At 45.6% G+C, this 17,207-nt stretch overlaps 1 protein-coding gene across 2 annotated transcripts in view; it reads right to left on the bottom strand.

Moving 5' to 3' along the window:
• Positions 1 to 17,207, bottom strand: part of BANF1 (barrier to autointegration nuclear assembly factor 1) — a 61,605-nt gene that overhangs the window by 40,450 nt on the left and 3,948 nt on the right. The window contains exon 2 of one of the 2 annotated variants that reach the window (XM_069644802.1): positions 3,420 to 3,553. In XM_069644802.1, the coding sequence (XP_069500903.1) occupies positions 3,420 to 3,542 (123 nt within the window). In that variant the 5' untranslated portion in view covers positions 3,543 to 3,553. Of the gene's footprint in view, positions 1 to 3,419; positions 3,559 to 17,207 lie in introns of both variants that reach the window. The other variant, XM_069644801.1, reaches the window with a different exon arrangement.

Genomic DNA, 17,207 nt, shown 5'->3' on the forward strand with positions numbered 1-17,207 from the left:
AATTCAGTTTACCAGAGGGGCTATTGGGCACACTTCTAAATGTAACTCTCACAGAGGTTATTGGGTAATTGGGTACACTTCTAAATTTCACAGAGGGGGTATTGGGCGCCCTTCTAAGTGCAACTTTCACAGAGTGGTTATTGTGGACACTACTAAATTCACAGCGAGCTGGAACTTTGATATTCGAGCACCATGGGGACTGGACATGATATGCAGGATTGTGAGAAGGCTGCAGAAAAATTGCCACAGAACAAGATGTGGCTGCCACCATGGACTTCTGGGGCGAAGGGGCTAGTGATACTGTTGTGGGAAGGGAGGGCTGCGAAGGGGTTTTTGGGGACGAGTGGCAGAGTCATTTCTTTGTCTCTAATTTAGTGTGAAGCCACGTTGGCATTTAGGTTAGGTCGCAGTATGGGTGGTTGCCTAGATTTTGACAGGGTGTCGTAGGTCTTAAGGGGTACACTTTTTTTGGGATGGAGACAGATGCTGGTCGGGTGTGGAAGTATAGGGTGAGTTGGGGTAGGTTATTTGAAACTGCATGACATGGGCATGGAGTCTATAGGATACACGTGTCAATGAAGGTGAGGCGATGGATTGGCAAATTCTCAAACATGGGTGAGATGAAGATCAAGTTTTTAAACATGAACTGGCTCAGGGGTGCAGTGGCTATCTCCTGCGGCACTGTAAGCCTGAGGTGGTGGCGCGTGGCTCGCCACAATGAAGTGAGTAACAAAATGCTGGCATGCCCAAGACAGATCCTATAAAGATCCTTTGCATGGACAATTAACTGCTGATTTTCAGTGGGGTGCTGTTGGAAAGCCTGCTGCACCGACTTGCTGACTCCTGAGCGGTTTGGCCACCCGTGTTCGTGGGGCCAAGATTGCGAATGCTGCTGGGTCCTGAAGCCACCGTTACAGTGTAGGGCTCAGAGGATGCTCCCTCCCTGGCCAAATGGAAATCCATTATGGATGGGTGAATCGAGATGGAAAGGCTAGTCTACAAGAACAGGGGCTGAAACATCGAAAGTGTGGGGAAAATGATTTCTGGGACCACCATGGGAGGGTGTCCCAGGTTGTAGGGCAGGTCGATCCTGAGAACGAAGGAGGGTGGTTTCAAGAACCCGTTGGTTGTGTACCTCCTATTTTGCATTTATTGATGCAGACTGATCTAACGTTAATCCTTTAAAAACATTGACAATGGGTGGCTTAGACAGCAAGCCCCACCCCCCCCCACACAGTCAATTAGAATCCAGCTTCTGTGCCTTGACGGGTGACAGCAATGCCGAAGACCCCGGTACCCAATTTCCCTGTAGCTACTGCACTGAAATGTATGCACTGAAACCAATTTCCCACTTCTCATCCAAAAAGAAATCCTGCCTGGACACTTTCCCTGAACTCAACCTGTCAGGAGGAGCGTTTGGTTAAAGTCGGCAGAATGTGCAGTGAAATGGGGAAGCAAGTAGTGGGTTGGGTGGGGGTTAGGATGGGTAGACCGTGGGGTAGGGGGACAGTGAGCAGGCACGTTCATGTTATTCCTTCAGAGAAGCAGCAGGATCCAGCAGACGTGGCCTGCGGGGAGAACACATGGGTCAGCGGATAAGCCTCCTGGCGCTTTCAGACTGGCCACTGAAGGAATGCATTTCTTCTGCATGGTAACTAACACGAGACCTTCAAGGCAATGTATTTATGAATTAATGAATTATACAAAAACAGAAAGAAACCTTAAAAAAAAAAATTGTAACAAGCCATCCAAACCACTATGGCACTGAAACTGCTTCACAGACAGTAAAATCAGCTTAAGGAAAAACGTTTAAAGATAGACTTGTGTGGCAGTGTTCTGGCAGAGGGAGACACGTAAGACAACCAGATCCATCAGCGCCCCCGCCCCCCAGACTCCATGTGAATGTTAACCGTGGATGACGGCCAAGACACCCTGCATGTAATGGAAAAATAAGGGGCGGGGCAATCTGAAAAAGAATGTGGGGCAGGAAAGAGCGACATCCAACCAATCTAGAGAATCTAGATCACAGCCTCCTCGTGGGTGTGCCCAAGATTTTCACTGTGTTTAAAGGTGCAGAGATCCAGGAGCCCAGACAGGCATATCCCCAAAAGCACAAGTAAAGCGTTGATTTGCACAGTGGGCAGTCTCAGCGCTATAGCCAGGCCAGAAACCTACATTACCAAATTAAGGAAACTCAAAGGTGTTCACCCAGAAAAGTGGCAACAATGTTTACAGCACTTGCCTTAAACCCAAACTGCCGCCACAGATCGCTCAATAGTCATTAACTACGTTGTGGTCACAAGGCACCATAGCAGGCCCGTGCACGTCCTCGAGGTGGTGCTGCAACAAATAAAGAATCATGGGGAACATAGCAGACAGGAAGAAAGCGTTATGTCAGCAGCCATATGCTACACACCTATGCCTGGATTCAACTACCAGAGCTAGCTCAGTCTACGTTTCAGTGGAAGCATCATCTGAAGGTACCGCATGCTTGCATTTTTGTCCGCTGCTCAGCTTAATTATTTTTACCCTTGGCACTGCAGAGCTGGGTCCTTGATGGCATTTTCAACCATGAGCTTTTGCAGCTAGAGTATGAGTCTTCCAGTTCTAGTAAGCAGACTATGGCAGTTGTCAGGTTTCCTCCTAAAGGGAGTAGAATCTTCCCCAAGCCATATTCTAGACACTTAGTGCAGATAAATAAGGCTTCAGATTTAGGACAAGACAAATAGTATTGGAAACTCTGCAATTGTGGTAAAAATTTAACATGAACGTGGCAACAATTGTAAGCATTCAATTCTTTGTTTTAAAGCCACTGCTTGCATGGTTTGTAGATAACCACTTACTTACAGCCCTTTGGTTTTTGGAGGCCTTTGGTAGACACGGTCACTGCCCTTTGTGTGGATAATGAACCTGCACAGATCATCTTGAATTACACATTCCTGATAATTCAGACATTTTGATCGCAGTTTAGAGAATGGCACAAGTACATCAGCAACATGCACTGAAAAAAAAAACTACTCCAGAGGACCTTCACAGCATGGCTGTGCAATAAACGAGCGAGCTTCCCTGCAGCTAATAGTAGATGGGTACTGAAACTATTGGGCGTTGTCCATTGAATGGCACATCATAGCGCTTCAACAAATGCATTGGTTCCCCCCAGTTTTGATAGTCACTCCAAAGAAAAACCTAAACATGGTTTATCCACTGCTGTGAAGGTTACATCAGATAATTTGTTTCTGTAAGCAGTTAGGCTAAAACGACTATAGACACGCTTATTCGTTAACCTTTTTTGGGAAGAAAATAGTTGGAATTTTACGCACAGATTTGTACTCCAGAACTGGTAGGACAAGTGCCTAATAAAAGGCACGCACAAATGCTGGATTATCCAACATTCACACCTTGTGAATAAACCAGCATACCTTATCGAAGCCTTTCTCTTCCAGTCTACTTCCCAATGTGTCGCCAATGCCAGCAAGACACTGAACAGATTTGTCTCCCATTGGCTCTGCCACGAAGTCCCGGTGTTTCTGCGAGGTAGACATGGTGGTGAATTCTGTACTGTCAAGAAAAAAAAAAAAAAAAAATCAATACCACAGCTGTGCTCGCTGCACAATGTTTGTTGGATGAATTCCCCCTCAGTATTCAGAATGCTACAGCTATATTGCCAATGTAACCACGCCTGTCTCGGATGACCGTACCATTTCCCTATATAGTCTAGGGACAACCCATGGGCTTCAGACCAGATTTAGTACATGGATGGGGGGTGGGTGGCTAAAATATTAGAAATGGGATGTGGAGAGGGACGTGCAAAGTGCTGTTGAGTCATATATATATATATATATATAACAGGGTTTTGCAAGTACACAGCAAGATTCTCACAGAAAGCTGCTTTGAGTAGCGTGTGTGAGAATGTGGCATGGCTATGGAGGGTAAAACCCCCCACGAGATGTCTTTTGAAAGTTATTTATAGTTCAGACTGAAGCACCTTTCAAGTGAACAATGCATGTTGCAGAATCATTTCATCAATTTCTTCCCACCCACAGGCTGCTTTGAGACACTGACTTAATGCAACAGGCACAAGTAGTCATTAGTATACCAGTCCACCCAATACTCCACCACATTTTACTCTGCCTGTTTGAAATATACACGTGCCTCCCCACTAGGCCTACCCATCTTTAAGAGTACTCAAAATGTGACAAATCGATCTGTAAACGATTTACAAATTCCATAAGAGACAGATGAGAACTAAAAAGTTAAACCAAAGCAGTATGGGCCTAGGGAAAAAAAATGCACTGCACATGAACAGCAAAGTCTTCAGCATAAGTCAACATAGCTCAGTTTCAAATATCTGTTCACCCCACAGGACGTAGGTTTGAATGCCCACAGCTGTCCCGGCTCTTCCTAGGTCGATACATTATGTACTATTACATTGGGTAATTAAACCACCCATTGCTAGACTGTAGACTGCCGAGAAGCCCAAGTAATTCATCACGAAGTGCTACTTAAAAAAAAAAAAAAACAAAGTGCAACAAGACTTCCAGAAAACCATGCAATCACTAAAATATGTCTTGTCTTAACTTCTTTTTGATATCGCGCTCCTACACAAGTGTTTCAGAGCGCGACAAGACAACGGAGGGGAACAGGGGAGAACAAAACAACGATCTTACTAGGCCCAGTGACATTGAGAATGCTCAAGTGCATGGGCGAGGGGAGGGGAAAAGTGCATGGAAGGGGGAGAAGTGTAAAGTGCGGAGCAAAAGGAGAAACAAAAAAATAAATCCCTAAGCCAACAAACCGTGGTAGTGCAGCCAGCAAGTGGCAAGTGCTGGGTTTAAAGCAGCAGACAGGGTAGGTCTGATAAGTGCAGGAACAAAAAAAAAAAAAAAAAAAAAAAAAAGGAGGGGGGGGCTGTACGAGTACATAAACAGACCCCAGTGCAATTGGTGGCCCAGAGCCAGTGTGTGGGAGGGTGGGAAGGTACACGGGCAAAGGCAGAAGCAAAGAGGAAGTTCTTGAGGTGTTTACGGAATCAGAGATGGTTCTCCTCAAGCTTTAGAAAGGCAGGGAGGTTGTTCAGAGGGAGGCCCCAGCCGAAGACAGATCTACCCCCAGCTCGTATAACGCAAGCGCCTCAACTATAAAGGTTAACAATTTATACCATATTTAACTGGGCATGAGATACATTGTAAAAAGGTAGGTCTCCACAACACTGGACATGCCTACATGATCTATAGCCTGAATAGCAGAATTACCTTCCACCACAGTACCTCTTGGACTTGCATTTCAACAAGATGGCTCTGGATTCTACTCCTTCCAACTTCTGGTGCAACGAGCAGTAAATAGTAATTAAATTTGAGATTAGTCCTTGCCATTGCATTTTAGTCCACACATCACCGTGAACGTATCAATATTTACAACTGCACTCGTAGGTACGGATTTCCATTTGTGGCCAACTTCGCATACAAGATTGAACTACAACTTATTTCTACAGGGTGCAAAATTTGCACTCGCCACTGGCTAGTGAGAGAAACCTGAAGGTGGCTTCCTAGTCCCTGGGAGTCTGGTATCTAGGTGGCCAAGACACGGGCCATCACTATTGGATCCAGTTCCTGGGGGTGCACCAGTAAGGGAGGATCACCTGGATAAGGAGTCCTCGGGGAGTGGAAGTAGGGCACCGACAAGTGAGACATGGTATCCCCTTCTTAGGACACTTTCACCCCCAACATACCATGTAGCAGTCACCCCCACCCTTTTCCGACGCGAACACTCACATATTACAACTGACTAACACTCAGGCCATTTACTGACTTCCCCAACACCAGGGTCAGGCAAACAATTGGCCAGAACCGCACACAGCCGACAGCCCTTCCCCACAGGGATAAACGGTGGAGCACAAAAGCGCAATACGACTAAGGAGAATTTTCATTTCTGTGCTAATTCCATTCAACCTTAGAGACCCCAGCTCTTTTGCTGGACAGGACTTTTTAACTGCAGAGTGGGACCTTTTTCTCACTCACTCGTGCATCTTCCCCAGATTAGGATTTTATGTTCACTATTTTTTGGAGTCTGACAAACTCCATAAGCATCTACTTTTTGCATGGTGACAGTACCTTCAGTGCAGTGTCCCTGAGAAGTCATTCCTCTCAATGTTTAAATACCTTTTCTTGGGTGAACTACTGATCCCAAGAATAGCAAGGGTGAACTACTGTTCCCAAGAATAGCATGGTGAAATTGATATTACCTTTTATCTTGGTAGGCCCAGCACACACCATTTTATGTGGAGTGCCGGTTACCCAATAGCCCCTTATCCTACTTTCTCATGTAACCTTTTTTGTTACTTTTACTACTTACTGTTGGCTGTGGTTTACATTTTACTACCATTGTGCTTTTCTACCATAGGCTGAACCCTCGCTGCAGTACAGCACCCAGGGGTGTCCATATTGTCAAAATAACCCGTCTTTTGCCATTTTATGTTTGTGAGGTCGGTCTTGGCTTTCACTCTGTGCGTTGATTTTACCCCTTTGTGAGTTTTGCCTTTGGTGAGCTACAGCCCTGAAGTCCACCCCGAAACTCCCCTATCCTGCCTCTAGGGGGTGTCTGAACAAAACTTGTCCGGATTGGCCGGCTGGTTGTCATGAAAGGACAGCCACCCTTCTGTGCGATTGACAGCATAGGCTGTGAATGAATGGGAAAAGTGCTTAATAGGCGAGGGTTTTGGGGCTAGAGGCAGAGTCTGCCACTGGAAGAAACATCTGAACCTTGAATAACCAGTGAAGCCCTGCTGCTGCGCTGACTTTTTTCGAATTGAAAGAAGCTCCAGGCAGGACAACTTCTTCCATTGGGTCAGTGGGACCAACTAACCCAGAGACTTTTGGTGCTATCCCGACCCAATGCCAGGGATCCGAGTGAATTCAGCCAAAAGCTACAGGAGACTCACAAGGACATTCCAGAAGTAGGAAATCCCGACCCAGAGTACCCTCACCTGAGTCCAGCACCGAGGGAGCAAGGAAAGTCCAACCAGAGATATTCCTTCTGCATCAGTGCTGTTTGCGAAGTGCTGAAACTGAAGTGCCGCTGAATCTAAGAGCCTGTAGCTACCAACCAACTTCCCAAGTACTGCCGCAAGAGCCCTCCAGATGGGCTCCCTCTTGTCCCCACGGCTGAGGCTCAGTAACCAGGGTCTGCTTGGCTGTAGCAAGATTAATCCAGCTGGACCACCTTTCTTCTAACCAGCGGTACTCGGGGATGAGGTACTGTCCTTCTTGCCTTAAATTGTGTGGCCTCACTTGAGACTTGCTTAACTCAGAGTTAATTTCAACTCCCTTTGCGCAGGCTTAACAGCTTGTGCGCCTTCTGCGATTACTCTGAAGTATCTGACTTTGGCTCTCCTAGCTCCCTAAAAGGCACCTTTGAGTCCATTGAGGCATTTATTGTCCTTCATAGGTTGAAATGTGTTTACACATTCGCGGCTGGGAAAGGCCAGATTTCATTGAATCCTCCAAATTGTCCTCACATAAATGTTCTAACCTTTCTAGTTTTCCATAATCCTTCCTTTCAAGAGTCTAAAAAGTATTCGGTTATATATGAATGCAATACTATCCTCGTTAATGAAGTCATTTTAGATAGGAGAAAGTATTAGCATCTCCAAAGTATTCCCCAGCTTTATTAATTTTGAAAAGTAATAAGTTGCTCGACAGCTGCCTTTTTAAAGAAAGCTTTACTAAAACTGATTTAGAACTGAAATCTTGAATGCAAGCGTTACTTGTATTGGAGGATTTCATCTGTACAGCTCTACAACTCACATTGGCCCCTCTTGAGATAGGCCAGTCACACTACCAGCTTGTGTAATATGCAGACCTATACCAAAAGGCGGGTTACCTAATACCAAGCAGATAAGTCTTCTGTAGTCTCACAGTGTGACTGCACAAATTTTTACCCAACGACGAGCAAGGCAGACTGCACGACGTGAGAGCCAACTCAGCATGGCAGTTCAAGAGGAGAAAGACGGCACATACCGAGAGGGTGACGAGAGAAGCGACCTTGCCCAGAAGGAATTGTAAGACCGTGAACAGCCAGCGTGTGTTGTAGCAGATATCAATACACAAGACCCTCCTCCGCTGATAACCAAGCCAGGGACAGACACCCGTCTCTGCGGTACCAACCTTGACTCCAAAGAGAAAGAAAGCCAAGCAGACCACGGGAGTCAGTAAGAGACCAAACTGAACGAAAATTATCAAACGGCTAATTGAACTGTGAAAGCATAAACTATTGATGCTAGAAGGGGTAAAACCAGCAACAGAAAAGTCTGGCACCACATGGCTGCTCACTAAAGAGAACTCTGGGCAATTACCAGATTTAAAACTACCAGAACCAGAAGGCCCGGGGAAAGGCAAGGAATAGATTCAAAGTGGTCATACAGGGGTCTTGTAAAATCCTCTGTACAGTTGAAAGTCTTTGGCCGGATTGTGAAGCTAAGGGAAAGGAATCCTGCATCATAGGAGTTGAATGAAAAAGGAACGATTGACAAGATTCTGTGCACTATAGAGACTGCTCCCACTGAAAGGAATTTTTAAACACCGACTGGCAGCCAAACAAATGCTCCAATAACATTGCTTTGTAGGTGAACAAACAAGGGCTATAGTAGCCCCTAAAAGAAATGTCTGATGCTTGGTGCATGAAAAAGCAGACACATTGATGCTCCGTATCCTGCATGGTTGACACCATTAGGGATGTAACGGTATAACGGTATACCGTTAAAGATAACGTGAACCACTTAATTGAACAATAATAACCGTCATTGTTTATACCGGTATACCTTTTATACGGTTAAGTGTGCTTTTCAATCTGATTTGGAAAGGCTGCAGTAAGCAAGTGCTGCGCAGTCTTGGTCTTGCACTGTTGGATGTGCCATCTCATCTGCCAAGCAGTATCAGTTGGAGCAGTTTTTAATGCCATTCCATAAACCACACGTGCCTGACACAAAATCAGTACGTTAGCAATAGGAAGAATACATACAGTGCCAAGAAGGAAAAGGGTTTACTTTGGGTTGGCGGCTTTGGGTTTATATATTTATAATGGATAATGTTTGCTAAACATATGACAATGGGGGATTTCCGTGGTTCTATCATTGAATTTACATATAATAAGTCACACTGCGAAATTCACTCATCTGTGGGTATTCCCTTCTGCCATACCAAAGGGTAAGATGTTCGTGTTTACTAAACACCTTTTGGCCCTCAAGTAAACTAAAGGCTGTAATGTAAAGAGAGCGTGCATGTGCGTGTTTGTGTGTGTATGCACACAATGGTATACTACCATCAGCCTTCATTGATCTGTGGCATGCAGGTTATAAAGATGGCAAATGTTCATCTTCACCATTAGCAAGTGGGGGAGCTAAAAGCCTAAATGACCACTTAAGCTATTCAGTTTGCTTTGCCAGTCGCAGCAGGGCTCCCTCCCCTCGTCCTCCTCTCCACACGTGTTTGGTGGAAGCAAGGGGTGGCATTTCAGTGGAAACTATGTTGAAAAGCCCAATTCTGGCCCTGGGTGCCTGGTTTTGTTTGTGATGATAAATCTGACAATTTATGACCTTTTTAGAAAATATTTGTTAAGATTGGTTAACTCCACCTGCTATACCGCGATAACCATGATATACCGCCATTTGGCAAGAAGGTTATCGTGCCGTCATAAAACTAATACCGTGACACCCCTAACTACCATTGTAGGTTTTTAGGTGGATGTTTTATATGCTAGATGGACTGCATACTGTAGAGTAGTGACAGATTTCTCCCCTTTTCCTTTTACATAGGCGGCTCATCAGTCATCCTAGGGAGAGCACCATCGATGGTTAGAAGCACACCCTGTCCCCAAGGATAGCTCCGTTGTACAAAATGTAATGCTCCAAAACCAGTTTGTGTTAAAAACGAAGTAACTGCCATATTATAACTCAGCCCCTAACTTATTGTGTTAACATGTGGAGGGTGCACCGCAACAGAAGGTTGCAGAAAGTATGGCAAACTATTAGCAGAGTCAGAGACTGAATGGACAATCTAGCCCCGACCTAAACCAACTGTTGTAAGGACGTAGGTGTGGTCTGCTGAGAGGGAGCAGTATCCAGTCAGTGAGTGAGATGCAACCTTTATGCGATCATCAACCCGACAGGATCTCAGACTGAAGTAGTGGAAAGTTTAGACAATCATTCCCATTCTTCTCATCACCTGGATGAAGAGATGGGAGCATATAGCACTAATAAACATGGTACAGCCAAGGCCGAGCTATAGCCAGCTGGTGTAGTGGCAAGCTAATCTGAACGCAATGTTTCCCGATCAGAGTAGGGAACTGCGGTCAATACAAGAGCAACATGCAGGGGATGCTGTACGGAAAGAAATGCTTGGCCATCATTCCAAAATTGGTTGACACTGAAACAGCGGAGGAAGTTGGTTAACCAAAGGGAAAGATGGTGCACCCACGAGGGACATGGCCTCACAAAGAGGTGAGGAAAGTAGACAAATCTGTTTCAGTGCCAATTGATCCTGTCTGACCAACACTGAAAAGTCCGGACGAGTGAAAAATCTGGACCGAATGAATGCAAAGAGTGTGCCAAGACTATTTTATACCAGCAAATAGCGCAGTGGGCACAATTGGGAGTCAGCATGCGTGGTGTACAGCGAACTGGAAGATTGGAGGATCATAATGTGACAGTGCAAAATACATATGATTTGCTGGAGAGTTGGAGGAACCAGATCAGCATAGGTGGTTTCAAGGGCCTTGCACATGGAAATAACTCCTATTTAAAAAAAAAAGGGTCTAGGTAAAATCCTGGGAGTGCAAGATCTTTTATTTTTACTGTTACGCAGATTCTATCCTACTACATTCCGTAGAGGGTATAATGTCAGGTTCGGGGTGAAGAGCCCATCTTTTAGGGCCTGTGTAATTAATTGTAGTGAACCATTGTCACACAAGGGTATTGAGGTGTACTAAGACAGCATAACTCATGTAATTTGCACGATACATGGCTAGATCATACAGGATTATTCAATATTGAAGTGAAAACCAATCTACAACCCCACGGTAATATTCTCTCCACCTCTCCCAGTGATAGTCTCATAGGCCAACCCAAGGCTGAATCTGAGACAAACTCTCTCCCCCACCTGTATGCCAATTCAAAGCATAATTTCAGGACAGGCGTGCGAGTCAGCGTATGGCTATTACCCAAACCTGCCCTAATAATCACCTTGCCGCTAGTTGTGGGAGTAGGCCCCCAAAGCAAAATAATTGTTTAAAGATAATTAGCTAGAAGGTGTCCGGATTTAATGGGTATCATGGCTAAAAGAGCAATGCAATTTGCATACAGGAAACATGGTTGATGAGCTGTCTATTAAAATATTTGAACGAGTTCCAAGTGTTCTTAGCTGTTGCAAGACAATTAGGCCCAGATTGTCCAATTGTGGATCTTGCTACCTTGATTCCTAAGAGTCTTTGTTATAAAGTGGAGAGACGCTTCCGATAAAGAATGTTTTAAATTCAAGATATCAAATTAAGGCTAGGTGAGAAACTCTGCATTATACTCACCCAAAGGAGAGCTAGAAATTACCAGAGGTACTCAAATTTCCTGTCTCACAATAAAGACTTCAGCTGCCCGATATTGGCAGATTTTAAGGCTAAACTAGGGGCAAAGGAAGACCAGGTCACTCTAGATAAGGTATGCGGAATTGGAATTCTGGGCCGTAGTCCATTTCCCCCAAAACAAGATGCCACAGGACATTTGATGAATGACTTCATGAAACAAGCCTGGTTGAATGGAAGACAACCCTCTGAAGGCAACGTTCATTCATCGGGACTATAGTGCTGAGGAATATTACAGGCTGGCAAATTATTGTGCATACAAACACATTGAAGCTTTCACAGTTGTAGTTGGTCGTAGAGCGATCATAATCCCCAAGAGGTTGCGTGGAAAATTCCAGTCAACAGGATCTAGTAATCTAATTGTAGACAATCACACCTGCCCGGATTTAAGAACAATCTTAAGGTACTGAGTGAAACCATGTTAAATAGTTTAGATATTGGCCCCGTAAAATTCGCTATGCTTATTCCAGAGGAAAATAATTGGCACATTCAAGCTGTTAGCACAGAGATTAAACAGGCAAATCATTGCATTGAGTACCTGGTTCAGAAGAGAGTTGAGGCACCATGGTTTGATTCTGAGTGTAAGGAATCTAGGTTCAGGGCCCCGAAGGCAGGGGGAACTCCGCTTTAAAGCTGGGATACAAAAGTCCATGCATAAAGAAAAGCTGACCACACAGAAAGCCAGTGGGCACCAAATGGTCGAAATAATATGGGAGGATGGTAGCGACATGGGTCAAAATTCAGTGCCAACAATGAAGTTACATAATCAAGCTCCCATTTCCCAGGCTTCTTAATTCATCACAGGCTGGGATCCCTAGTACAGGGATTGGTGCTCCTGCCGTTGTCTGTGCACCATTTTCAGAAGAGGGTGTTGCCTCACTGACGGCAGCTAGGGGCAGAAAAGCTCCAGGACCAGACGGTATTATGCCGAGGTTATCGAGTGGTTCCCAGTTTGTTGGGTTTGCACCCTGGCAAGGGTTACAGAATTAATGCTCTGATTACTTACTGGTAATCTTCATTACTCCTAGTCCTACTCTTCCTCGTCACAGTACTGACGATCCTCCTCACCCTCCCTGTGGGGAAGGTCCCATGCTCTGGCTTGGTAATATGAAACTGAGTGACGTGGATGTGGGGGAGGAGTTATAGGAATTTAAAGACATAGAAGAAGGTCCTGTGTCGGAGGCAGGGGCCTCATGAAGTAAGTACTGTGACGAGGAAGAGTAGGACTAGGAGTAATGAAGATTACCAGTAAGTAATCAGAGCATTAATTCTGTAACGCCCTGGTGAATGCCCAAATGATCCTCTCCAAGAAGCAAAAGTTGAGTATATTCAAGTTCTCCTAAACATTGCATACCGACAACTGGTTTGCAGGGAGGGCAATGTCTTGCCATTACTTTCACATCCACCCGACCATAAGTGCGCATCATGTGTCCCCCCTGGATTACGACAACCAATGAGTTTTTGTAAATGGCGTTTAGAAAGCATAGCCACCCCCCCCTTCCCAAAAACGTCATGCAGTGAGGTGAATCTACATGCAGCCACTGTCCGTGTGAGCAGACTTCAAGTAAGCAGGGCCTTTTTGCACCTTCGTGCATTAATGATAACATTACAGGAAACATGGACAAACTAATAAAATGCAGTGTAGCATTAAAACATGGATTTCCACTTACTAGTAGTAGGGGCCATAATCGGGTCGTCATAAAATGTGAGCTTCAGAATCGTGACTGAGGACTGCACTGATCTGGGGATGTAGCATTTTGCACATGTGGTTTAATGAACAATGACTAAAGTGAGCAGGGTGGTATATACGCACCAGTGAAGTAATATGCCAGGGAGGGTCCTGAAAACCCAATTTTGTAACTCTGGAATGTGCTTGGGTAAACGTTAAAAGCCGGAGCAAGAACCCCCATCATTCTTTGCAGTTTTGGGCCATGTGAACATTGCCAAGATTATGCCCCACACTGTTCACTACACTCCCAGATTAAAATAATTTGGGGGAACTCTGCCCTAATGCCGAGTAATGCCACAAAGACTTGGTTTTAACACGTTACAGAAGGTTTTTGTACCCAATTACAGCACCTCAAAACTAGTAGATTCCTACCCACACCAAATCAAACCAGATGACTCAGATCAAAATACAGCGAAAGGGGATGTAAGGAAGAGGCAGCAGGAACCTGCAATCTAGAAGCAAATATTTTAATTCCAGAAGGCACCCTCCCCCTTTTTAGTACATCTAGGAAATATTACCAATGGCTCCAATGGGACCTAAATCTGGGCTTTAAAGGAGGCAAAACTGAAGAGAAAAAAAAGTGCAGAATGCTTGATATTAGTATGCTTTTGTGTAAAGATAAGAAAAGCACGATGTACAAAAGCCTTCCAGTAAACTTTTAACTCCAAGAACAAATTCTCTGAAGTGTTCCCCTCCATATATCTAAAGCAAAAGTAAACAAAAATGCATCGCTTTAGAATAGCTCCAAAGTGCATGTTTAAAATGCAGGAAATGGCCGCTACCAGTACAGAAGAACCCATATGCTATTCTTCAGTTTCCAAAAATTCTCCAATAGTATTTGAAAGGTTATGACTTTAGCACCTAATGGACAGGGAAAATGGGCTCCTAAAGACCACCTTTGCAGAGCAACATCAGTGGGCATATGGTCACGAAGGCTGCCTTGGAGTTATTAATGAATATGCAAGTTTGGACTGTTTAATATGGTGTTACACAGGTCCCCCAGAGCCAGTAACATGTTCCACGCTTCAGTACCAATTTGTGATTTGACATATTCGCTACCTCAAGCTATCTTGAGCATAATTTGCTTTGGTGCTCCTGCTAATCTCATTTTCCCCACCCCCAGCTCTTCACTGTAGCTACGCACATTTTCAAAAATGTGGAACAAATCTTGTGTAATGTGCAGAAGACTTGAGTACAATGTGCCCCACCTTTCTTGGATGATCATTTTAGTGCCCAAGTTCTGATGACTAATATTTACATCAAATGTATTTAACTCGCTAAATAAATACCTAGAGTCGTTTTCAGCAATTGTGGAATGTCTGCTTAGACGCATGGTTTTCGACTCGCATGCAGCCAGGATATCAGCTCCTGCTACATGAATACCAATTTCAACCCCAATATCTAAGAAAAACACCTCCGTGCCCATTTGAGGGATTGAGCAACTGAAGTAAAAAATGTGCCAGTCAGAAACTAATAACCTGGCGTGGCTCTTTAAAGTCTCGTATTAGCACCATTGACTTGCTAACCTTGGGATGTGAAGAGGGTTCCAGCTTTGGCACCATAACCGGGAACACTCCTCAGACCCAGCTCTCAGGGAAAAAGCTCTCTACTGCACACAATTTTTCTTCAAGAAACCTGGCGGTTGCAGGCCCCCCCCCCACGTTCGATGGCTTTGTAATCAACTGCCAGTCAGCTGTGCAAAGCCTGAGAGGCTGTCCCTCAGGGGGATTGTTAACCGTAACTAAATCTTGTCCGGAGCCAAAAGTAACAGACTGATTTCAGGGGTGTGCCAACTACCCATTTTAACGCAGGGAGAGAATCTCCCCTTGAATTACTTGTTAATGTTTATTGGCACAACGGGCTGGGGATCTTGGACAACGTCCTTGATATGCAGGGCTATGTGTTGAACTGGTGGGTCTGTGCACCAAGTAGACATATGGTACTCTGGGACTTTTACTCCGCCAGCCACTCTGGAACTTAACTCGGACTGCTGATCTTTGTAAATAACTGGATATGGCGCATTGTGCAAATTCGAATGATAATTAGTGGAATGTTTATTAGCTGGCAACCCCAGAGGGTTTGAGTTTATGGTCTCTAAATGAGGCCCTGCGTTCTACAGCCCCAATTAGCCATAGATGGACTAATGGCGCTTCAAACTCAACACTGGACTACATCTTTGTGGATGACTGCCTTGGCACTCAATTTTTGGTCATCTTTACTCTAGTGACCATGCTATAAGTGAAGCCAACTTTAAGATCACATGAATGTTCCATAAAAATCTGGAGGATAATGCCATACAAACTCAACGTGCCTCGGAACTAATAACATTGCAGCTTCGTTGAAACAAGGGTAAAATGGCATTTATAATGCACCTAGACACAAGTGTTTCAAGGCGCGACGAGGCAAGGGAGGGGAACGAAGGGAGGACGAACAACGATCCTATTAGGCCAGGTTCATTCAGATCACGCAAGTGCATGGGAATGGACAGTGCTGTACACAAGAAGATGATAATACTAAATACGGGCAACAAGTGGCAATGGTAAGTGCATACATCAGGTGTCAAGGGCTCTGGTAGGGGGACTGTAGGGATACAGAAACAGTCCCCTAGTGCGTGGGTTGCCAGGTGGGCAATGCATGTGTGTGATGCTAGCAGGGGTGGGGGGGGGCACCAGGGCCCGAGATCAGAGGGTGTCCAGGTCGCCAGTGAGGTTCAGGTAACAACCAGGTGGTCAGCAGAGGAGAGGGGGAGATAAGGCGGAAGCAAAGAGGTTTTGAGGTGCTTCCAGAACTGGAGATGGTTCTCCTCGAGTTTGGGTGGGGCCTCCCTCTGGAATAGCCTCCCTCAAAGAAAGATCTACCACCAACTTGTTTCTTGGAGAAGCGAATGACCCTGGGGGAGGTGGATGAGCGGAGAGATCAGGAAGGAAGATATTTAGGAAGAGAAAGTTGAAGGTATTGAGGCCCCAGAAGGCCCTGTGGACGATGCAGAGGGTTTTGAATGTAATCCCCGCAGCCTGTGCAGTCCTGGAGAGATACGATCCCTGGCCTTGAGGCCAAGGACAAGTCTCGCAGTCCTGTTCTTGATAAATTGCAGAGGGCGGAGAGTAGAAGCAGGCACATTTAGAAAGAGGCTGTTGCAATAGTCCAGCCTAGAGAGAACAAGAGCTCTGGAGACCGTGAGCTGCTGTGGGGGGGGGGGGGGGGGGGGGGGGGGAAGGGAGAATACCTCTGAGGAGGTGCAGATGGTAGTGTGACTTCTTAGAGACGTCAGATGCGAGGAGAGAAGGAAAGCATGGAGTCGAAAATGACAGGTTTTTAGCCTCAAAGCTGGGAGCAGGAGGAGGGCCAAGAGAGGCCGGCCAGAGAGCTACAGGGAAGGAGGGAGCGGGTGTGCCGATGAGGAGAATCTCAGTCTTGCTGGCATTAAGGCAGAGGTCCCTGGCGGCACACCACTCCTGGATAGCAGACAGTCAGATGAGGGACAGGGAGGAGGCTGAGGGTACCCTGAAAATGAGCTGTGTCATCCGCACAGCACTGGAAGTTGGAGCAGAGCGGCGATGCGGTGGGCAAGGAGTGCCAGGTATTGGTGGAAAAGCCTGGGAGAGAGGTTAGGCCCCTGGGGGACACCACAGGTAGAGTAGAAGACAGGAGAGTAAGGACCCAAGTTGGACCTGGGGGCGTCGTCAGAGAGGAAAGGGGTCAGCCATGCCAGAGCCTGACCAGTGATACCCAGGTTATCACGGAGACTGTTGTGCAGGATGGCATGGTTGACAGTATCAAAAGCAGAAGAGAGATCAAGCAGTATGAGGACGCAAGGGGTGTTAGAATTGAGGTTGGAGAGCAGGTCTCCGCG

The sequence above is a fragment of the Ambystoma mexicanum genome, chromosome 2p, assembly GCF_040938575.1.
Source record: "Ambystoma mexicanum isolate Mex_15411 chromosome 2p, UKY_AmexF1_1, whole genome shotgun sequence".
NCBI classification, from domain to species: domain Eukaryota; kingdom Metazoa; phylum Chordata; class Amphibia; order Caudata; family Ambystomatidae; genus Ambystoma; species Ambystoma mexicanum.